General features: G+C 40.6%; 3 protein-coding genes across 9 annotated transcripts in view; 2 read left to right on the top strand and 1 right to left on the bottom strand.

Moving 5' to 3' along the window:
- Positions 1 to 39: 39 nt before the first annotated feature.
- On the top strand, positions 40 to 6,727 carry LOC136439856 (folliculin-like). 3 transcript variants are annotated; one of them, XM_066435490.1, is made up of 13 exons: positions 40 to 103; positions 319 to 434; positions 1,008 to 1,145; positions 1,502 to 1,648; positions 1,764 to 1,877; positions 2,274 to 2,495; positions 3,192 to 3,340; positions 3,599 to 3,714; positions 4,255 to 4,364; positions 4,559 to 4,672; positions 4,786 to 5,026; positions 5,148 to 5,250; positions 5,818 to 6,727. In XM_066435490.1, the coding sequence occupies exons 2-13, from the start codon at positions 342 to 344 to the stop codon at positions 6,005 to 6,007; spliced, it is 1,737 nt and encodes a 578-aa protein (XP_066291587.1). In that variant the 5' UTR covers positions 40 to 103; positions 319 to 341; the 3' UTR covers positions 6,008 to 6,727. The 3 variants fall into 3 exon arrangements, with proteins under 3 accessions (XP_066291587.1, XP_066291586.1, XP_066291588.1); XM_066435489.1 differs by having other exon boundaries at positions 4,192 to 4,364; XM_066435491.1 differs by lacking the exon at positions 1,764 to 1,877 and having other exon boundaries at positions 4,192 to 4,364.
- On the bottom strand, positions 6,124 to 11,405 carry LOC136439857 (methyltransferase-like protein 25B). Its single transcript, XM_066435492.1, has 3 exons — positions 11,179 to 11,405; positions 9,135 to 9,282; positions 6,124 to 8,658 (listed from the first exon to the last, which is right to left on the bottom strand). The coding sequence occupies exons 1-3, from the start codon at positions 11,345 to 11,347 to the stop codon at positions 7,275 to 7,277; spliced, it is 1,701 nt and encodes a 566-aa protein (XP_066291589.1). The 5' UTR covers positions 11,348 to 11,405; the 3' UTR covers positions 6,124 to 7,274.
- Positions 11,406 to 11,785: 380 nt separating this feature from the next.
- The window catches only part of LOC136440950 (sorting nexin-14-like), a 20,797-nt gene continuing 10,980 nt past the window's right edge, over positions 11,786 to 21,602 (top strand). For 2 of the 5 annotated variants that reach the window (XM_066437155.1, XM_066437154.1), the window contains exons 1-19: positions 11,800 to 11,916; positions 12,712 to 12,741; positions 13,472 to 13,540; positions 13,860 to 13,914; positions 14,581 to 14,660; positions 15,197 to 15,275; positions 15,481 to 15,524; positions 16,052 to 16,139; positions 16,496 to 16,580; positions 16,816 to 16,972; positions 17,129 to 17,204; positions 17,320 to 17,364; positions 17,702 to 17,785; positions 18,216 to 18,330; positions 18,522 to 18,677; positions 19,322 to 19,379; positions 19,813 to 19,879; positions 19,994 to 20,052; positions 21,002 to 21,133. In XM_066437155.1, coding sequence (XP_066293252.1) covers positions 11,822 to 11,916; positions 12,712 to 12,741; positions 13,472 to 13,540; positions 13,860 to 13,914; positions 14,581 to 14,660; positions 15,197 to 15,275; positions 15,481 to 15,524; positions 16,052 to 16,139; positions 16,496 to 16,580; positions 16,816 to 16,972; positions 17,129 to 17,204; positions 17,320 to 17,364; positions 17,702 to 17,785; positions 18,216 to 18,330; positions 18,522 to 18,677; positions 19,322 to 19,379; positions 19,813 to 19,879; positions 19,994 to 20,052; positions 21,002 to 21,133 — 1,574 coding nt within the window. In that variant the 5' untranslated portion in view covers positions 11,800 to 11,821. Of the gene's footprint in view, positions 11,917 to 12,711; positions 12,742 to 13,471; positions 13,541 to 13,859; positions 13,915 to 14,580; positions 14,661 to 15,196; positions 15,276 to 15,480; positions 15,525 to 16,051; positions 16,140 to 16,495; positions 16,581 to 16,815; positions 16,973 to 17,128; positions 17,205 to 17,319; positions 17,365 to 17,701; positions 17,786 to 18,215; positions 18,331 to 18,521; positions 18,678 to 19,321; positions 19,380 to 19,812; positions 19,880 to 19,993; positions 20,053 to 21,001; positions 21,134 to 21,602 lie in introns of all 5 variants that reach the window. The other 3 variants (XM_066437158.1, XM_066437157.1, XM_066437156.1) reach the window with 2 other exon arrangements.

Genomic DNA, 21,602 nt, shown 5'->3' with positions numbered 1-21,602 from the left:
TTTTTCGTTTGTTTGCCCCGAGGTCGAAGGTGCGCCCAGTCACGTGAAGTTAGTCATAAACACAAGACCCTCCGGTTTTTGAGAGCAGTTCTGGAGAAATAAGGTGATATTCTTGCTTCATCTGGCTGTATTTTGTGTGGGGAAAATAATGATTGTGTGTGAGAGGTGCCATATTACGCCTGTGGTATAATTTCTGTACGTAATAATATCTGTATACCGTATTATACGGGGACTCTCCACAAAGGTATTAAATTTTTTCGGCTCAAGAAATTATTCTATAAATTTTGTCCACATATTGAAGTTGGTCCTAATTTTCAGAATAACGTTGCTGTTGATGGAAGATGAACGCGATCATCGCTCTGTGCCACTTCTGTGAGCTGCACGGTCCGAGTGTGTTGTTCCACACACAGGCCTTCCACTCCAGGGAGCCACAGGTCAGTTGTTGTTTGTTGTTGTTGTTGTTGTGATAATTATAAGCAAATAGGCGAGTTATCAACTAGCAACTGTAGAAACACAACAGACATTGATCACAGAATTTTAAGGACACCAACAGGATTATTACTCGAGTTCTTAGAAATGCAGATTAAACATGATATGTTTGTTGTTGATCAACTATTTAAGTCTTGATGATTATAAGCAAATAGGCACAACAAGTTATCAACAATACAACAGCAACTGTAGAAACACCGTACACAAAATACATTGATCATAGACTTTTAACGATACCAACGTGATTATAATTTTCTCAAGTTCTTAGACATGCAGATTAAATATGATAACGTTATATATAATCTAGAGTCCCTGTTGCCGTGTTGGCTTGTTTACAAATTATAATTATTCATATCCCACATAATTTTTAGGAAAAGAATCATTGTTAACACTGCATATACGTAATAATGTAATGTTATACGTCTAATATTGAAATTTTGATGGATCAGAAAACAGTGATGTCGGGTGTGGTTAATCATTCGATGATGCAACATCTCTATTTCTAACTCAAACTGAAGGGACTGGAGGCAGAGTCTGCGGAAGAGTCGGGTTCTCTCGCCTCGTTCCTGTCATCAGGCCGGCGTTCCCGCTCCCAGTCAGCGGCATCCAGCACCAGCAGTGTGTCCAACACTCCCAAGAAGTCAGAAACATGTCAGGTACAATGAACAAGTACATTTAGATTTTACATGCTAGGCAAGAAATATATGTGACTGTGTATTTGCTGTGCTGCTACTTGCTAGTCACAAGTTAGTTGATAAACTGCCTGTCACATTTCATCATGATTGATGTTGCTAAGGAACCCTTGTTTCAACATTCTCCCTGCTGCGAATGAAGAATACACCTAATTTGCACCAAAAGTTAGCCTGGAGGCAAAAAACCATTGAAATTGTTTCACACCTTTTGTTGTAGTCTGTATAACCCAGACTCCAGCTGTCCGGGGCTGTAATAGCCCCTCCCGGTTACCTGCGGTCACTATAAGCGCCATTAAATCAGGCTACTTTTGTTGTGACAGGCCTGCAGATCAGTGCCCTCAGGCCATCCAGGCTTCATCAGCAAAGATCCGGACACCAAGATAAGCTATGTGAGCAGTCAGTACCCAGAGCACCCTCAGCTCTTCAGTATCGTCAGACAGGCTTGTGTCCGAAGTCTCAGCTGTGAGGTATGTCATTTCTTTTAGGTCAGTTCTAAAAAAAATCTTAAGGCTACTTTGCAAAAGTTATTTACTGCATGTGTTGCAGAACATTAAGTTGTAATCAGCCCTTGTTTGATCTCAGATTGTCAGGAGAAGAACAGACTCTGCTGTGTTCTCTGATGATGATGCAGAAAAGAGATTAAGACACTTATTGCTTGAGAAGCGTGGAAACCAGCTCGTGCCTCTTCACAATGGGGCAAGTCTACAGAATTAGTTACTGCAGTCAGGGACTGGGCTCTATGGAATGTTTATTAACAATTCTCTTGTCTCGTCCATTTATTCGTAGGATAGAATCAACACAGAAACACTGGTGATCTTCATGTACTAATTGTCATTTTGTCCTTCTCTTCTATGGTGTTTCACATCCACTTCCTTATCAGTCCTTTCATTCAGTGAAGATGATATGCCCAATTGCAACCCAAAGTATATCATTCAAGAGTGATAGGGTGTACCTTACTACATTAACGAAAATGGTGCAACATGTTGAAGAAATATGATACATACGGTACTCTCTTTTACTGTAACTAAAATTTACCAAGTAAAAGTAAACTGAATAAAAACATCTAACAGTATCCCATGTCATCCTCTCTAGGTGTGCCCAGGTAGAGAGGGTCCTATATTTTTTGGAGATGACCACTGGGGTCATGTGTTCAGCCACACATTCTTCATCAAGGACAGCCAGGCAAGAGGCTTCCAGCGCTGGTACTCCATCATTGTCGTCATGATGGACAAAATCTACCTGATCAACTCATGGCCCTTCTTAGTAAAGCACATTGGAGAGATCATCAGCAAACTACAGGACAAGGCAATTAAGGTGGATAGTTTACTTTGAAAAAAAAACTGTTGAATGATTTAAGGCCCATTTGTAGGGATGGCTCTAACTGGAGTCATTACTTCAATTTGGTGCAATAACAAGTCAGACTGGCATGTTGTAATGTTACATCACAGATAGTGGTGTGGATCTAAACCCGAGTTTAGGTTTAGGTTCGGACTCGAGTCCAGAGGTTTAGGTTCAGGTCCGGACTTGAAAGTCCGGACCTGAACAATAATTTTGGAATATTTTTTCGTGTTACATGTAAAATTGCATATTGGCAGATATTTTACACGTAATTTGAAAACTATATATACGGAATTATATACAGTCAGTAATTAACACAAAAGTTCAGTTATAAACACAAAAACAGTAATGTTTTAATATTTTTCTAGTGCAAATTTCACGATTTAAGGAAGGTTTAAGATGGTTTAAAACAAAAAGGAGTGTATGAGTGAGAGAATTTTTTTTCAAGTCCAGACTTATTTCCAGACGTTTAGGTTTTTTTGGACTTGAACCTAAACGTTTTACAAGTCCGGAACCGGTCCGGCCGGACCGATCCGCACCACTAATCACAGATATATGTCCAGCAGGAGCAGTATCATGTTAAGATGTCATGATGTTCTCTGTTGCATCACGGATATATGAACAGAAGCCGAACCACGTAGAAATGTTATGATGTTCTATTTTGCTCCACAGGTGTATGATCAGGAACAGAACCAGTGTCCAGAAAGAGCCAGGAGAATGAACGAGTCCTTCATGGCACCAGGCGATTTCTTTCGCCGTCAGCGTGGCGGGGATCACTTCAGGTCACTTGTCACGCTCACAAAAGACGATGGTTTATTCAAGTGAGTTGGAAAGTGCTCTCTTATTCATTTTCTCATTCTATTTTTGTAATGTCACCAGATTATGGTTTGAAACTGAAATTCATTGATCGTACCATTTTTATAAGGTAGACATTTCGATATGGTGGCATTTTTCAGTTTTGTTGTTGTCGTATAACAAATCAAGGTAATGAATGACAAAACCATAAAACGAGGAGGGAACACCTTGATATCTATTCTTACAACACACATTGCTAATAGTGGCTGTGTTTTGTATTAAAGGTGGCTGCACCAGTGGTTTGTATGGGTGCTGAAGGCTGGGGGAAACAGGATGACAGAGAAACTACTAGAAGGCCCTCCGACAGAAGATGTTCTTATAGACATGGAGAAGCAGGAAGGTAAGAAATTGTGGCAAAAGGCGATATCCAGGCCTGGAACATGACAAAACATGATTGAAAAACACCAGTATTGTGCAGCGTATGAGAATTACTTGATACTGTATGGCTCAAAGCAGTGAATAGCAATTTACTAATTACAATGAATTATAAAGGAGACATCAAATTAAAAATTGACCCCTGATCAGTGGCTTGGTGTACACACATTGAATAGTAACTCAGCAATTGTTATCAAATTTGTCAGTTTGCATGCACCCTTCTGACATGAAATAACATGGGGTTAGAGTAATGAGAGTCCAATATCTGGTGGCAGATCATGCCCAAAATATATTTACCACCATATATTTACTCTTTGTGATTTTGGGAAAAGCTCCTTCCCATACCTCTTAGTGATACTAATGCTGTATTATGTTATAATTTGGTCTAATCTGCATGCATTAAATTGACTTGATCAATCAACCAATCAATCAATCAATACAGAAACAGAAGAGGGTTTCATTAAGATCAACACCAAGCCTATGCCAAGCACTGACCAACCCACAGCTACTGAAGAGCTACGACAGACGTCCCCACCAGAGACAGGGGAGGCAGGTGCTGAGGGGGACACAGACAGCACAGCGCCCGTTTTCACATCCTTAAGACACTTCAGACAGGTAGGTCATCAATATGTGTACTTCAGAAGTTGATCTCCATGAGTCTGTGAATAAGTCCTCTCCAAGGAACTTTCTGTAGGAGGAATTTTGTATTCTCTTGTCCTGAAAGTCTCTCTGTGACTGTTGAATACAGCATACAGTTTCAGTGTTGATTGTTTTAGAGACACGCAAACATGTTGTATATTCCCACATAGGTAATTGGCAGTCAAGGCTTCCATTCTATTGCTCATCATATTCTGATCGGTAATCAAATCATCATCCGTGGAGAGAAAAGGGCCACAATAGAATCAATCATCAATGTTTTAAAGGTGAGAATGTGTTTATATTCAGATGAATATTTTCGTTTCTTCATCCAATAATTTCTTTATGTTTAAAAGAGCTATTCTTAAAACTTTATGTTTTGTGACTTGTTATTTTCCAGTCTTTACTGCCAATGGGTTGCTGCCGAATGGTTCCATACAGCGCCACCTATGAAGACTCCTGGAAGTGCAACTTCCTGGGTCTCCCTCTTGTCGCACAGATCCCTGCACACGTCATGTCTTCAGAGTACTACGTCATCATTGATGTGCTGTCCCCAGCAAAAGTAAAACAGACATCGGAGCCAGATGTGTTCTTTCAATACTCCTTCCTCATGACCACAAAGGCTCAGTTACCTGAAAAGGGTGAGAAAACCTCTTTGGATCTAGTTTACCATCATTTTGTCTATCATTCTAATGTGAATGATAATTTTTTTCCTTGTTACTAGTAATTTGACCATGTTCTTATGTCCTGTATTGACTACAGGTCCTGCCATCCTCCAGAAGATAGAACTCGCACTAGAGAATGAGAACCTGTCCAGTGCAGTTGTAGATGCCTGCCTGGTGTCCCTGAAGGAAGAATGGATGAAGTAAGTTGATTGTTGCCCTTCACATGTCCAACACAGTACTTCCATCTGAATAAAAAGGACTCTTTTTACACAACCAAGAGATTTATTCCACCCACGTTTTGGTGACCATCTGTCACCTTCTTTAAGGCAATTCTGACTGGTTCACATGGTACATAATATTATGTAAATACTTTGCGTTTGGGATTGCATCTCATTAATATGTATAAGCAGCAACAACTGTGCTGCATTGCTATGTGAACCAGTCAGAATTGCCTTGAAGAAGGTGACACACGGTCACCGAAACGTCAGTGGAAAAAATATCTTGGTTGTGTGAAAAGAGTCTTTTTTTATTCAGTGACTTACCAACCTGATGAAACTATTCACGGAGTACTTCCATCTTCCTTGGGCAAGTTAGGTTCTTGCTCCAGTTCTGCCAGATGCTGTTTTGTGACTCATTCTTCGCTGTACCCTTTTGTACACTCATGCAAGTCCCACCGGTAATCGGAATTTCCTATGATCTGTTGGAACCACTAATTCTTCTTTGGAGTCACGACTTCCTAACAACGTCCCCTCTTCTGTAATCCCCAGCAAAGTGAAGGTTCTGTTCAAGTTCTCCCGAGCCGGCAGCCGCTCCCGAGAGGACACCCTGAAGCTGCTGCAGGTGCTGGAGGCTACAGAGGAGGACACGCAGATGCTGAAGTTCTGGATGACAGGACTGAGCAATCAACATCGGACACACATGCTATCATCAGCAATCAGTACCTCACCTCCTATATAACTCCACCAATGGGATCTCTAGTTGTTTCTCACTAGCTTATATTAGGATAACAATACAATGTAAAATGTGAAGTTGTTGCTTGAAAATAGAGAATAGTGAATTCAGCTGCTGAAATAAATTTAAGAATAAAAGTCTTTATTTTTCAAACACATACACATGCACACCAATAAATGTAATTCTCAACATTTCGGTGTTGCAAGGCCATACATGTACCTGGTAATGTCTCTTTGTTGGAGAAACTAGGAACCATGGGGGAAAGTTATCACAATGTATGTGTACATACATGTAAACAGTGTTGAATATTTCTATTGTTCTATTCAGTGCAATGAACTGTAATTTTGTATTGTACATACAAACGTACCCGAACAGTTGTACTCAGAATTACAATATGTATATACATATAATTTAATATGTAGGAAATGAAATACAGTAATATGGTATTTATATACAGACCCACAAAAATACAGACATGCTGTATCACTCAATATTGTTGGTAGAGGGGTGACAGCACAAAAACTACCGGATTGGGACTTGACAAAAATGAATTAATCTAATGTATCTATGACAGCAGAAAGTATCACTTCTCAATTGGAAGAACTTACTTTAAGGTGTTGTCTTACACTATTGGTAGTATGATTTTAGTGTATATTTTGTACAGATGCACAAAGAATATTAAATACAATACAGAATACATAATAATAAATCATTTATTGTCTTCTATATTGTTCTGTGTACATCATTCCTGAATTCCAAGGATACCAATACACCTTGCCTACATGTAAGAAGCCCTGGGCAAAGAGAACATAAAGATTACTATTAGATTCAGTTTAATTTTTCATGAATAGCATGTGACATTTCACAGAAATATGCACATGGAGTGTGTCATCATTTACAAAGGGGCTCATGATTTTTAAAATTCACTTATTAAAAACTAACTATAATATTAAGAATTTAAAAGTAACTTGCGTGAACAGATTAAAAATATGACAACAAGTTTAGTTCCTCTTATACATAACAATTTAAACAACTTGACAGTCTGAGCAGTGGAGTTACATTAGTTGCTCAATGTTCATCCGTAATTGTTCTACCTTATGTATGCGGAGACTGATGATAATCCGATTGCTATTGGGCTTGGCAGTATAAGAGAAGAAGAAGAACACTGTTGTACAGTACAGTAAAACTTGGTGGCATTAGTAGTCAGTGTGGTAAAGCAGTTTTAATGATCTAGGAATAAAGGGGAGTTCATGTCTCTTGGATTTAATCTTTATCAATGTTTGTTTGCAAGTAATACAAAGTTTCTAGGGGACAGTTTTGGACTGAACAAGGGTACCAGTTGGCAGTTGGCCCCATGTTCTCTAAGGTATTGCATCCTGTCCAGCAGGAGCAGTGTTTCCACCACCGGTGCCAGCACCAGACGCAGGCAGTGGAACACCACAACGTCCTTCCAACAGGCCAGCATCTCGGCAGCCTCTGCTGAGTCAACGGGGACTTGTGTGTCGGTGGGATATATCAATCTTGCCAGCGCTTTCTCTGCATAGGTTTGGAAGTCCATCTTGTGTGCTTTACGAATGCTCCTTATCCCGGCCCTCCTCTTGGTACTGTCGTGCTTGACAATAAAGTGTTCCAGTGTGGCTCTGAAGCAGTGTGGCATCATCACCTCACTATCATCACTCTTTAACCTCTCTGTGTACATGTCTATGGCATGGCAAGCCAGTTCTCGGGCTTGGTAACTCAGCTCAGCATCTAGCCTTTTGACCATATGGCTCATAGGGAAGCCGTATTCAGAACATGCAGGCTGAGGTTGAACGTTTACTGGCCCATCCCTTCTGCCTGTGCTTTCATTCGCACATGTCATTTTCATGTAACAACATCCCACCGAAGCAAGTGCACGGATGTCACTGCAACATGTGAAGACTCTCAACATGGTGGGTGCCAGGTCCCCACATGTATGCAATCCAACCATGGTGAAGGGCTTTCTGTCCAAAGGAGTGTCACTCTCATGAACAACCTTCTCTGATTGTGTCAGATCGGTATTAAAATATTTCCTCACTCCAGACTCACTTTTGCTGGTACAGCAACTCGCACTTGCTTCTTCTGATGTTCGAATTTTCTTTGTATTTGGAAGTTCCATGTCTACATTGCAACCACTAAGTTGATCAGAAACAACAAATGATGATTGTTCTGACTCATTTCTATCATGATTGATAACTGGATTATGTTGGTTGATCACAGACAGAAAGTTATTAACAGAAATGTCTGGTTTGAGGAAACAGGTTACATGACTAGGCTGAGCATGCAGAACATCATTGATATCACCCTCCTCTTGTTTCTTAATCTTCTCCTTTGCTATGTCAGTCACCACTTGTTTGTCGAACCTGGCAGCTCCGGTGACATGACATCCCTCGGCCTCCACACTTGTAACCTTCAGTCTGTGGGCGAAGGACAACACTCGTGACAGATGTCCTTGTCCCGATCCAATGTCCACCACGTTGGAGCACCCTGCCTGGTCGCACAGCCACCTGACTGTTGTGGCCAGTCGGAGGATCTCGTGCTGCTTCTTGGGCTTGACGTGCCTTCGGAAGCAGTGCTGCAGTTCCGGGCTACGCAGCTGTCCATCGCGAATGTCTTCCGGAAGGCTTGAACCATCAGCCCTGTTTGGTGATGAACCATCAGATTATTATTCACTATAAAGTGGTAATTACCTTTTTCAATAAAGGCAAAATATGCTGAAAGCCGCCACAGAAAAAAATAACAAGGACATGCTGAATGTCACCAAGGTTATTATATCATCATCATCATCGTTACCCCCAGATGACCCCCCGAGGGGCAAAGTATGGGGGGGAGGAGGAGGTCCCAGGCTAAGGCGGGCAGGCCTCCAGCCTGGCACGGTATGACTCAATGGTGGGAGCTGATACAACCGTGCCAGGCAAGGCGTTCCATTGTGGTATGGTGCGGGGGAAGAACGAGTGTTTGTATGTGTCTGTCCGGGCGTTGAGAGTTTGGAATTTAAGATGGTGGCTACCCCGGGTGCGCCCCTGAGCTGGTTTAAGTAGACTGTCTGCGTTTATATATAGGACGTAACACAATCTATTGTGGCAAAACAATTTAGAATTGGATGGACACCCACCCCAGCTGTCCCACCAGTGTACCGAGGCTGCAGGCTTGTCTGGGCAGCGTGAGGGAGTGTGCTGTTGCACAGAATGCCAACAGGGACAACGGCCACACTGTCGTTCTTGTACCTCTACCACTTGAGCAGAGTAAGTCGTCTGCTATTTCTGCAATACAATTGAGTAGATTTTTGGTTTGTACAAAAAAAAATACATGAAAAATGCACGAAAATACCAAGTCAAGATGATGTATCTATCTTCTAACATCAAAATGGTTCATTAAACAAGTTCATTCATTCGTTAGATTCATGTGTTTATGTTGTGATTCTTTCCTACCCAACTGGTAGTGCCCCCTTGGTCTCAGATAGAGGGGGGATGATGGTATTGGCGCAGGCACCTAGACCCTACGGTGAGAGAGCTCAAGAATAAACAGGGCTTAAAAACATTGAAAGCCTTTCTTGGTGGGCTTTTTGGTGAACTTTTGGCAAGTCTGGGGTGGGTATGACAGTTCAGACTTCATAATTTTAGAATTTGTTGACAAAAACGACCTTTCTTCATCTTTTTGTCTTCTGGACCCCCGGGAGATAGTGTGATGGTCGCGAGCAGGCCCTTATAAGGGAAATGGACTGACTCAAGTGCTCTCGCTCGGGGGTGTTTCCCCGGAGACTAGCCGTATAGAAGTTCTCGTAATTCTGATAGATGACAGTCTACAGAACTGGTAAAAATTTGAGGGTAAGTTTTCTTGGTCAGGATCTTTGGTTCCTGAGATAATGACCCCTAATTTCTGTCAACTTCCCCATAGGGATGCATGTATTATTGGCCCAAATTGGAATGCCATAATTCCCCCTGAAGGGAATCTGTAGAAGTGTAGGCAAGCCATTTCTGCTATTTCTATGGGGTTTTCAGTTCTAATCTGCTATCTAAGCAAGGGATAGGCTTATGTTGACTCATATTCATTCATGAATTGTCGCATTTTTAGGATTTTGGGCCTTTTTCCTTACTTTTTAACCCTGCAGCCAAACTCAGTCTCCTCAGGAATGGATCCTGTATACTAGGGGGTGAACTGTAGGTGTCTACCTGCCAGGGGGTAGGTACTGGGGGGTAGGTACTGGGGGGGGGGGGTATGGGAGTAGGTGTCGGGTAATCGGGAGTGGTCCCGGACCTGGAAAACATTGTGTTTTGCCATTGTCAAGGTCATCTCTATGCCCTGGGCCTTGCATACACCTGTCCCGTGTGGTGGTCAGAGCCCCTTAGATGGACTTTTTTCTGCTTTGACAGGTTGCAAAGGGGAAATACAGGGTAGGACTATAGTGGGCAAAGCCCTTCTGTACTCAGGTGATCATATTTTGACTTAATTTTCTTCTCCTGTCAATTTTCCACCTAGTACCTATGAGTTTGCCATCATAACCCTATATAGCCTGACACCTGTTGAGTGATCGGGTCCCAGGGGACTGGTTCTTGTCAGAGATCTTTAATACTCAGGATTTTAATTTACTACCCTACACCGCACTGTGTGAGATGATTGACAACTGTCAGCTTTGAACCTGATTTTCCTAGAAGGGGGGATGATGGTATTGGCGCAGGCGCCTAGACCCTACGGTGAGAGAGCTCAAGAATAAACAGGGCTTAAAAACATTGAAAGCCTTTCTTGGTGGGCTTTTTGGTGAACTTTTGGCAAGTCTGGGGTGGGTATGACAGTTCAGACTTCATAATTTTAGAATTTGTTGACAAAAACGACCTTTCTTCATCTTTTTGTCTTCTGGACCCCCGGGAGATAGTGTGATGGTCGCGAGCAGGCCCTTATAAGGGAAATGGACTGACTCAAGTGCTCTCGCTCGGGGGTGTTTCCCCGGAGACTAGCCGTATAGAAGTTCTCGTAATTCTGATAGATGACAGTCTACAGAACTGGTAAAAATTTGAGGGTAAGTTTTCTTGGTCAGGATCTTTGGTTCCTGAGATAATGACCCCTAATTTCTGTCAACTTCCCCATAGGGATGCATGTATTATTGGCCCAAATTGGAATGCCATAATTCCCCCTAGAATGTTGCTTTGTTGGACCGTTACCTTGTGGGGCAATGCCATGTAAAACACTCCGCCAAGACTCCGGTATCTTGCCCCAGTGTTTCTCGGTGAAGAACTCGCAAACATAGGCATCTAGCAGCCATCTATACTGTCCAAGAAACGTTGTAAGCTGCACAAAAAGATGCTGAAATGTTTCAGTTTCGTCCTCCATGCTCGCACACGCCCCTCCTCCTCATCACATTCCACAGTCCAGCTGATTAGACAGCAGCAACACGAACAATTCCTAAAATGTACAATTCAATTTAGCTATGCAAATAAAAAGCAACTCTTCCCTAATATGGTAATGAAATAATGTTTTTTATTATAATGAATTATTTATAAGATTACAATTTCACACAATAGCTGCAGTTATTACTTTGAAAAACACGTTTGGCGTTGTGATGCATATCACAACCCGTACCTGGGGAAATTTAGGGGCAAACCATTAGATATGAAACTAATATTGCAGTTTCTAAGGCAAAAAATAATAATAATAATAAAGTATACCGTAAACATCCTATCTTAATCCAAATTCGTCGTTATCAATGCCCATAGCGATAGTCTAACTTTGGGTCAGTTCCCTTTGACGAAATCCTCGCACGCTTGAAGGACAAACAACGGTTTACCCCTCTTCAGCTGGGCCAAGATGGCGATCGGTGTTATGATGGATCTGTTCCGTCGCCACTCTAGATTTTCTGCGGCCGGGGCCGTGCTCTTCCTGGCCACAGTCATCATGTACAGGTAAACACACTTACGTTATGAAGTCGTGTATCTCTGACATCTTCTAGATTCATCGCTGTAAGCTGCATAAACCTAGCGATTGACGAAATAAAGGTGATGTTGCTCACCGGTATACTTTTGATGCTTCCACGCCCATCATATATGGATGTCCAATCTGGCAGATGCTAGGTTTATCATGGACTGGGGACATTTCATAAAGCGTTTTGAAATGATGTTTGGAGATCACGGATCATTCTATGTTGTTTGATAAGACACAAAATGCTTACATCATTAAAATTTAGATGTATGATTTTTTATTTATAATAATTCATCAGATGTCACGTAGAAGATGTTTTCAAGGTGACATTACTATGAATGAATGTGTATCAAAGCAAAGGAGGTAAGATAGAGAGATAATTCAAATGTCATGTACGCTTTAGATACACACTTAATTCTTTCCCTTTGCATACAATTTTCAGTACCCCATTGGTTGTTATATTAAACTATATTAGTATAAGTCTTTAGAAAAGCACCTAAACCACCCAGATCTAAATCCAGTGTATCTATAACCTTCAATTTATCAACTATCAACAACCTCTGTGAAACTATGTTTGATAATCTAAAGGAATCTAAGATGTACCTTTAGTGCACAACTTAGTGAATACTATATGCTAGCAAAAAGTTAAAGTGAAAGAAATGTACAATATAATTTTTTAATTAGATCTAACTTCTTACTGACAATGTTTGAATGGATGCCAGAATAGTTATATAATGCCAGACATTTTGTGTTTTTTTGTCTTCGACGCCAACCTGAAGTGGTGCCATACCGGAGTGGGTGTCCTCTAGGTATCTTTGTTTTGTATTGATATACGTGAGCATTGGATCTTTGCTGTCCATGCATGTGCATCATCATGATTTTACCTGGTTTGATCATGAAGTTATGCATTTTTTTCAGGCATGCTAAAGACTTGGTAAGGTTTGTGCACGGAAGATCAGAAAGATTTGTGCCCCATATGAAGGACAGTATACTGTCAGTAGATAGTTAACATTTCACAAGTTGTATCATCTACATGTAGATTTCAAAACTCTTTTAACAGAATTTGTGATATTCAAGTAACAGCTAGTGATGAACCAACTGTCAGGTAATATATAACAATCCATTTGGCTGGTTCAGGAAAAAGCACAAAAAAACATGCGAGGATAAGCCGATAACACAGCATGTTAGAAACACATGAAGGTGCTTTGATTTCTTTACAATTACAGTCACAATACACAGGTAACAACAAATACTCATGAAAATTTGAAATAAAGATACAAGTAGGTAAAGCTCTATTCTAAGTTCTGTCTTACCCTTTCCTCGTGTGGATTTTATTTTTAGGCAGCCATGAGCATGTCAGATGGACCAGCTGGGACTTGACTTGAGGCTGACATTTATTTCCACTTACAATTAAGGTGGCATGCTATTGGTCAGTAATTACCTATCAGTGGGAGAGTGGCTAATCATGAGTAATATTAGTAAGGCAAAAATATGTATGATAGATCTATGCTAATATGATTGTGCTTCTCTCTTCCACAGCTATGCACATATCTTCATGATCTTCTGGTCGTTTGTGGGCGGAATGGTACTTAGCTACATGTTTTTTGGGTAAGTGTTTGATACACGTAATATGGAAAACAACTGCTTAATTTGGTTACAAAGGTCACGTAGTGTAGACCTGTGTACTGGTATAGTGTACTTGCGTCCCAACCTGTACCTAAACCTGTGTACCTTTACCAGTACCTGTACTATAACTTTAGGTACATGTACATGTATGTGCAGCTCTTACACAGTACCTAGCAGTGCTTATTTCAAATATGTGCTGCAATATGGAGAGTAGAGTCCTTGTCAGTTTCATTTTCACAGATTATTGATTTGACAAGAATAGCAGTTTTATGCATGCATCATTTTGGTCTCTCTTTTACAGAAGAAGCAAAAACATGATGCCCAATTTTCTCATCATGTACAACCGCAAGAAAGAGGTACGTTATTCCACATTCAGCTGTTTTTGTCAGATGGCACATAATTTTTGCACCCTCCTGAAGCGGAGCCCCTATCGCTCGATTCGTTAGCTTGGTCGCGTAGGGGCCCTACTCTTTAGCCTCGGTAGACACAGTTCTGGCAACGTTGCTGACAGTTGCTCATGACTAATTAATGAGCTGTACTTATTTGGCACAATTTGGCGGTTAATTTGTTCTGAACCTAAAGTAACGATGTGAGACCTGTCCTGATTGGTTGATAGCTTCCCAGCGTCCTAAGCAGACCCTCTGATTGGCTGAAGCTGTTTTGGTGGCAACGTCGTCAGCACCGTGTCTACCGGGGCTTAAGAGCAGGGCCCCTATGCGAGTGAGCTAACGAATCGAGCGATAGGGGCTCTGCTCTCAGGAGGGTGACTTTTTGTAGAATGGTGAATGTCAAGTGTTGGGCTTATATCCATATAACATTATGTCATATTATACACATTAAAAATCATGACTGCATTTTGTTGTCCATTATTTAGAATACTAGTTGGTGTCCTAATTGTTTAATTTTTGTTCTATCATTGTCCAACATGTACAAAGCTTGTGTGTTCTCTATTTGAGCAAAAAGATATTTGTGAACATTCAAACCAAAAGCCAGACCATTGATATTTGTTCCATCCCCTGCAGCCAGTGTTGGATGAGCTAGAGAGAGAGGCTCTGAGAAAAAGCTGCCCTGTGTGTGGGGACCCTAGATGTGCTAGGCACAGGTAATACCTGGACCTTTTTTTAAATTCCTAATTACATTTCATGTATCATACTAGCAGAGTAAGCTGCCAGATAGATAAAGGCTATCAAGCTGTGAATGTGAATGTTATTTCAAAGATCTACAGTACACATTAGGCCACACCATTTTAATTTCTTGGTTAACAGAATTTAAAAAAAAATGCTAGATTGGAAAATCAACAGGAAAACAGAATCTCAGAGGAAAGTTTGTACTTTGGTGCACACAATTTCATCGAGTGAACAGTGTCAGGTGCAAGTTTTCACCCCAGCCTTCTATTTTCATGATTTTTTGTGTGCTAGAATTTTTAAAAAAAATCTGTTAACCAAGAAATTAAATTGGTGTGGCCCTAGATACATATATCATACCATAGGCTAGCAGAGTAAGCTGACAGATACAGGCTATGAAGCTGTGAACGTGAATGTAATTTCAAAGATCTACACATTAAAGTTCAGAAATATTTTACCATGATAAATCCAAGTCCTTGCATCCTGACATTCTCTGTGCTATCATTCTACCCAGGCCTGGTCTGTCCATACTTGACCTTCAGCCGTGGACCAACTTGAAGGTGACAGAAAAAGTGGACATGGCATTGTCTGAGGTCAGCAATATTCCCACATGATGAAATTGTTCACGTTTCATGTAAAAAGTTTTGCTTGTTCTAAAATTTGATATTGTAATAGAAAGAGATGTGGTTGCTATTGTCTTTGTTTTATCACTGGTGTATGTAACGTTAACAATACATTTGAGCATTGATTGTTTTCCTGATTGTATATTAAGAAATGTTGTGTTTTGTCATGTTTCAGTTTCTGGAGCTGGTTTTGAGGGACTTTGTGTACACCTGGTACAGGTAAGTACAACCATGCTGCTTGCAAATGTCATTGGCAAAGCAATTCCCTGCTTGATGATTTCCATTCACCTTTCAGGGCTTGAAATACTGGGTGCATGTGCACCTGTGTGCACCCAAAATTAGAGCTGTGCACCTAATTTTTGACTGTGGGTGCACCAGTGCACCTAGATATTTTTGTAAGCTATAGGATAAAGGCTCTATTGTACATTAAGTATACAGAATAGTCTTGAAATGTAAGTATCAGAAATAGCAATATAAACTATTGTTATACTGATGTATCACTTGTTTTAAATCTTAACGTTAGCTGTAGAATTACAGATTGAAGTTCTTAAGAGTGTTAATTTTTTAATTATGTTTTGCTGACATTCAACTTTATTCTATGTGGTGCACCCAAAATTCTTTCTGTGCACCTAATTTTTTGGGTTGGGTGCACCAGTGCACCTATTTCCAAAAATGAATTTCGAGCCCTGCCTTTGGTTATTATTGTACCACAATCCTTACACCAGACTGTTGTTAACCATTTGCAGAGACCTGAGCACAGACGAGGCATTTGTGGATGAAATGAGGGTCAGCCTGAGATTCATCCTATCCTGTCTGATAAGGAGGGTCAAGAAGGTAACTAGCTTCTCACTGAAATACATGTAGCATCTTTGTGTAGTGGACATTTTTTGCCATCCGTATAGGAATGTTAAAAGTAGATAAGATAATTTGTAAGTGAACTCCTGCTCTGGGCACCAACTCATGGGCACTCCTGTGTTGGGCGACCCCGACGGACCTACATAGACCAACTTGCTGGGGATGTAGGGGTGAGGTCTGAAGATCTAGACCAACTAATGGCAGACCGTGACGCCTGGAGGGAGAGAGAAACCTTAGTCCGGGCAAGCCGCCCGATATGATGATGATGAAAAGTAGTGCATTTTACCTGTACTTGAATTACTGTGTTAATGTGATTTGTGTTATATCCCTTTTAGACGGACCTCCCTACCTTCATTGTTAACAAGCTGATAAAAGCTGCCATGAGCCACCTGGACAAGTATGTCCGGGCCATGGAGTCAGGTGAGTGGACTGGTTGAACTATCCTTGACTGTCTGCATGACACTTTCTACTGTAAACGATATAATTGATGATTGGCAAACTGCAGGGAGAAGATTAAGGAACGCACTTAGTCTTAAGAGTTACCCATTGTCTGTATTAAATGGTCCGAAAACCAGTACAAAAATTTTGATGATAACTTGATAAAGTTTCCTTGAACCATATTGCTTACCTTTGCAACATTTTTTACCTGTATTAGCCCAACCAGGAGCTGATCTAGAGAAGGCCACATTAGAGCTGTACGGCTCAGAACTTCACTGTGTCATGAACAGCAGACGCACGGAGCTGCAGTACCTCCGCCACCTGTCAGGGGAAATCTTCCCCTACATTCTCCCCGCAAGGTCACTCAAGTGCAAGTAGGTTTTTAGTTCTGTCATCCTTAACATGCTATTCACAGTATTTCATTGTTACATTGATATTGTAGTGCTGCAGCATTTGTTTTTATATGTTTGTTATAATATTTCAGTGCTTAATGCATTTTGAGATTTGCTTTGATTTTGCTTACTTTACAGGAGCCTGTGTGCCTTGCTGAGGGAGTTGATGTCAGCCTCTGTCTTGATGCCAGCCATTGACAAGATAGCTGATCCTGTAAGTGTGTTGTGTGGACCCTTTCCTGTCAAATATGTTTTGGCAAGACAATGAAGTTGTGCTATGGAATCAAGGGGTAGAATGAATAAAAACTCATGTTTTTCTTCTGTTGCAGGACTTTGTGAACAACTTGATGCTGATCTTCCTTGATGAAACTCCAGTAAGTAATATGCCTATTTTTTAAACTATTTTACTTTTGTGTTTTTTACTGCATGATAAAATTATCTAATAACTTAAATGTTGCTCCCTAATGCAATTCATGTTTTGTGGGTCAAAGCCTTAGGCCACACCAATTTAATTTCTTGGTTAACGGATTTTTATTTTTGAAAAAAAAAAAAAATTAGAAAAAAAAAATTCATAAAAACAAACAGAAGGCTGGGCCAGCCTTCTGTTTTCATGAATTTTTTTTGTCGAAATTTTTTTTTTTTCAAAAATAAAAATCCGTTAACCAAGAAATTAAATTGGTGTGGCCTTAATTTTCCTTCGAATGTTCACAGATGGCAGTGGCCACAGAACCTCCCTCTCATGATGTAGATCTGCTCGCTCACTTCAGCCAGCCCAGACAGGCTCCCACTGAATCTGTATGATCCTCTCTTTTTTTAGATATGATAATACTTGTAGAAATCTATAACAAGTAGATCTACATGGCAAGTTTGCTGTACATTGATGCGATGTAGTTAGTTTGAACCATATGTTTTTGTGTCCTGCTTTATGCACTGGAAAGCTTCAGCATTTAGCGTAGAGCGTAGAGAGGCCACCTGAAATTAGCGTAATGCATAGCCGGCCCTCCAAATTCAGCGTAGAGCATTGTTGGGACCCCCCATGCAGGCCCTCCTCATTGTAGGTATGAGTAGATGTTTTTTAAATCTTTACCTGGAGTCCGGTTGTTAAAGATGAACCATTACATGTACTGTTGACAAATCATGTACAAAATGTATCTAGATACACACATATTAAAAGCATGCAAAGATGTAGTAAACAAGTTGCCCTTTTCATCCTGCTCTTTCCCAGGCTCTAAGACTGGACCTACCAGACATCATGAACAACCAGACCACACTGTTCCGCTTCATGCAGTTCCTAAAGGACGAGGCATCTGTGCATGTGCTGCAGTTCTGTCTGTCTGTTGGTCAGTATGCCATCATCTGCAGCAGTACCTTTCGTTCTCATACTTGTGTGTTTCCTTTAAATGTGTACTATCTAAATGAGGTTTTGTCAGCCAGCCTCATTCATGGTCCCAAAGTAGGATTCACACATTATTTTCATCAAACCAATGCATCCACTGTAATAAGAATGTGTAAAAACCTTCTTTCCATCCAGAGGACTTCAACAGGAGGAGTCTTAACCCTGACATGACTGACCAGCAGAAGATCGACCTGCACCAGGAGGCCAAGATGATCTATGAGATGTACTTCAAGTCTGATGCTGTGGACAAGATCCAGTTTCCTGCTGACGTTACGGCAGAGATTAAGTCAAGTTAGTACTTGTAGATTATTCAAGTGGTCCGAGATCTACATGGTGCAATATATATAGAATACAACACAGCGTATTCCGTATCACCCTAGGTACCAGCTCGACCGCGGGTACGATCCGACCCACGGGAGGGCTGGGACCGAGGGTGATGCTGAATACACCATGTTGTATTTTATTTATGTCATACCCACCCGAGACAGCACACATTTCAATGCGGAATGTGCCAGAAGTTGAGGGAGTTTTGTGTCCTCAAACAAAATACTGTAACAACATTGATTCCAACCTCCGAATCAGGTATTCAAATTTTCAACGGCAACGCAACAGGCACACTCGAAATGCATTCTAAATATTTTATGGAAGCCTGTGTGATACAACTTAGAACCCTGTGTGATACGGAAAATTATTTCACGGTCGGGAACACCCGTATCGAACGTTTTTGCAGCCCAGGTATGACATAATGATGAATACACCAGCAGCAAGACTACAGAATTCTTAGTCATGATAATAATAGATTATTGTAGTGGAAGACATGTCAACTGCTGATGTCAGTGAATACTGTATATGTTTTGCTTCCTTTGTTTGATAAATCTTTATCCATGCCATTAAGCCTTTTAAAACTGATGACATATCCGTCCTTAAACCTGTAGTTGTGGAGGGACCACCAGAAGGTGTGACTAGGCTGAGAACAAGTACCCCTCTTTTCAGGTAAGCAGACAACAACACGTGACCAAACCATGGCTTTCCATTCCCCCATCAGCAGTATAGCTGAACTTCCATCTTACAAAAATGTAATTCTATAGCTTGAATGTTGAATTTCTAATAGTCATAGATGATGCCTAGTAGTATGACCAAATTATGACCAAACCATGGCTTTTCATTCTCCTATCAGCAATATTGCTGTACTTCCATCTTACAATACTTTAATTCTATAGCTTGAATGTTGAATTTCTAATAGTCATAGATGATCATGATGCCTTAAGTAGTATGACCAAATTATGACCAAACCATGGCTTTTCATTCTCCTATTAGCAGTATTGCTGTACTTCCATCTTACAATACTTTAATTCTATAGTTTGAATGTTAAATGTCTAATAGTCACAGATGATGCCGAGTAAATATGTTCAACATCTTTTTCCAGTGCGTATGAGCATGCCTATGGACTGTTGGAAAACACCTTCCTGCCACTCTTCTACCAGAGTGATGATGTGAGTGTATTGTACCTGAATTATTATCTGACTTTGGGCTGAGCTGTTCCTCCTTTACAGCCATGTTAATACAACATGTAATTGTAATTTTATTTATTTATTCCCATGCTGCAGTACTACACTATGTTGTGCGGGGGCCGTTTGCCAACCAACATTCCCAAATCAGCTTCAAGGTACTTGCTCAGTTCTTCTGTTTGTAGTACATGTATGCTTTCTGCTTTCTAACACCATTACACAGCATTGTAAAGCAGCCATTCAAGGTTTGTGTGAGTCCAGCGTGTGTGTGGAACATGCTGCTTCCATCCAGCCTTGTGTACAGCTACATGTGGCATATTCTTATGCAGACTATAAGAAATACAAGGATTGATTCATAGAAGTTTCCCTTACATACCTTTGTACATTCAAAGAAATGGTTATGATCTTATACATTTCAAAATATTTTTGGCGGCTTTCATACTTGATGTTTGGTACTGCACCTTTTTTCAACAATGTCCCTACCAACCTTTCTCCATATGTGCAAAAACAATTATACTTATAGGTAGTGGTATGAACCTAAACCCGTATTCAGGTTCAGGTCCGGATTCAGATCCAGGGGTTTAGGTTCAGGTCCGGACTTATAACTCCGGATCTGAACCCATGGCATATGTGTGCTAAAATATTTTTTTTCCTGTTACAAAAATTGGCATACATGTGTATTTCTTACATGCAATTTGAAAACTATTTATGCGAAATTATTTACAATCAGTAGTAAACACAAGAGTTCAGTTATAAAAGACAAATACAGCAATATTTTCATATTTTTTTCATTGCAAATTTCATGATCTAAGGAAGGTTTATGATGGCTTAAAACAAAAAGGGAGTATAACTATACATAAGCGATAGATTTTTTTGGACTTGAACCTAAACGTTAGGTCCAGTCCGGATCAGGTCCGGGGTTTAGGTACGCATCACTACTTATAGGCATGGCATGTTAAAGTTTGATTGGGCTTCTCATGCACAAATCTATAAAGCATCCTTGTTCAGTGACAGTAGAACAGAGCACAATCTTGTCCAACTCAACATGCATCCTCCTTTGTTCCTAACCACCTTTGCCTCACTTCCTCTGTGCTGCTCTGGACATAGCCCTAACCTAGAGAGTGTACTTTATGATGGGAAGTCAGAGACAGTGAGTGTGGGGCTGAATTTGCCGACTGGCTCGGCCTCCGTTGAAAATATTCCTATCTCTGCCATGACTAACATGGTCAATTCGTGCAAGTGAGTAAACTATGGCAGTGTTATGGATGTTTGTTTTTTTGTGGTGCAGTTGTTAATTGTCTTGTGATTGGCAATGTGAAGTCCTTGACTTGTGTGTTGTATTTCAACTAGTTAATGTTTTAGTAGAATTAGCAGTAGTAGCTCTTCATGTGGTACCAATTCCTGTTGTTATATAGTGTATACGACTTCATTGCTATGTAGTATATAGAGATGTCATTCATCAAGGCCATAAATAGTTACTCAAGCAACTGGATAAAATATTGAAACAGTCAGATGTTTCAGACAGCATCCGCTGTCTTTCGTCAGAGACTAGCGATAAGGATTGAAAATCCAGATTTATACCAAAACTCTGAATAGGTATGTTAATGAGGTTAAGGCAATTTAGGATGTCTCTTCTTCTTCTTTCGGTTAAGGCAGCCGCTTTCAATGTGGAAAAGATTTTGCTGCCTTTCTACTACTGGAAGTCTAC

The sequence above is a fragment of the Branchiostoma lanceolatum genome, chromosome 8 (assembly GCF_035083965.1).
Source record: "Branchiostoma lanceolatum isolate klBraLanc5 chromosome 8, klBraLanc5.hap2, whole genome shotgun sequence".
Classification (NCBI taxonomy): domain Eukaryota; kingdom Metazoa; phylum Chordata; class Leptocardii; order Amphioxiformes; family Branchiostomatidae; genus Branchiostoma; species Branchiostoma lanceolatum.
The sequence above is the reverse complement of the archived record's forward strand: the minus strand, read 5'-3'. Positions and strand labels throughout refer to the sequence as shown.

Bases quoted from the DNA above. Each gene is read 5' to 3' on its own strand.
- LOC136439856 (XM_066435489.1), top strand. From the start codon at position 342: ATGAACGCGATCATCGCTCTGTGCCACTTCTGTGAGCTGCACGGTCCG. The intron at 1,146-1,501 runs GTACAATGAACA...TTGTTGTGACAG, and splicing joins AGAAGTCAGAAACATGTCAG to GCCTGCAGATCAGTGCCCTC. The intron at 5,251-5,817 runs GTAAGTTGATTG...TGTAATCCCCAG, and splicing joins CTGAAGGAAGAATGGATGAA to CAAAGTGAAGGTTCTGTTCA.
- LOC136439857 (XM_066435492.1), bottom strand. From the start codon at position 11,347: ATGGAGGACGAAACTGAAACATTTCAGCATCTTTTTGTGCAGCTTACA. The intron at 9,283-11,178 runs GTAACGGTCCAA...ATTGTATTGCAG, and splicing joins ACATGGCATTGCCCCACAAG to AAATAGCAGACGACTTACTC. The intron at 8,659-9,134 runs GTGGGTGTCCAT...ATCACCAAACAG, and splicing joins ACACTGGTGGGACAGCTGGG to GGCTGATGGTTCAAGCCTTC.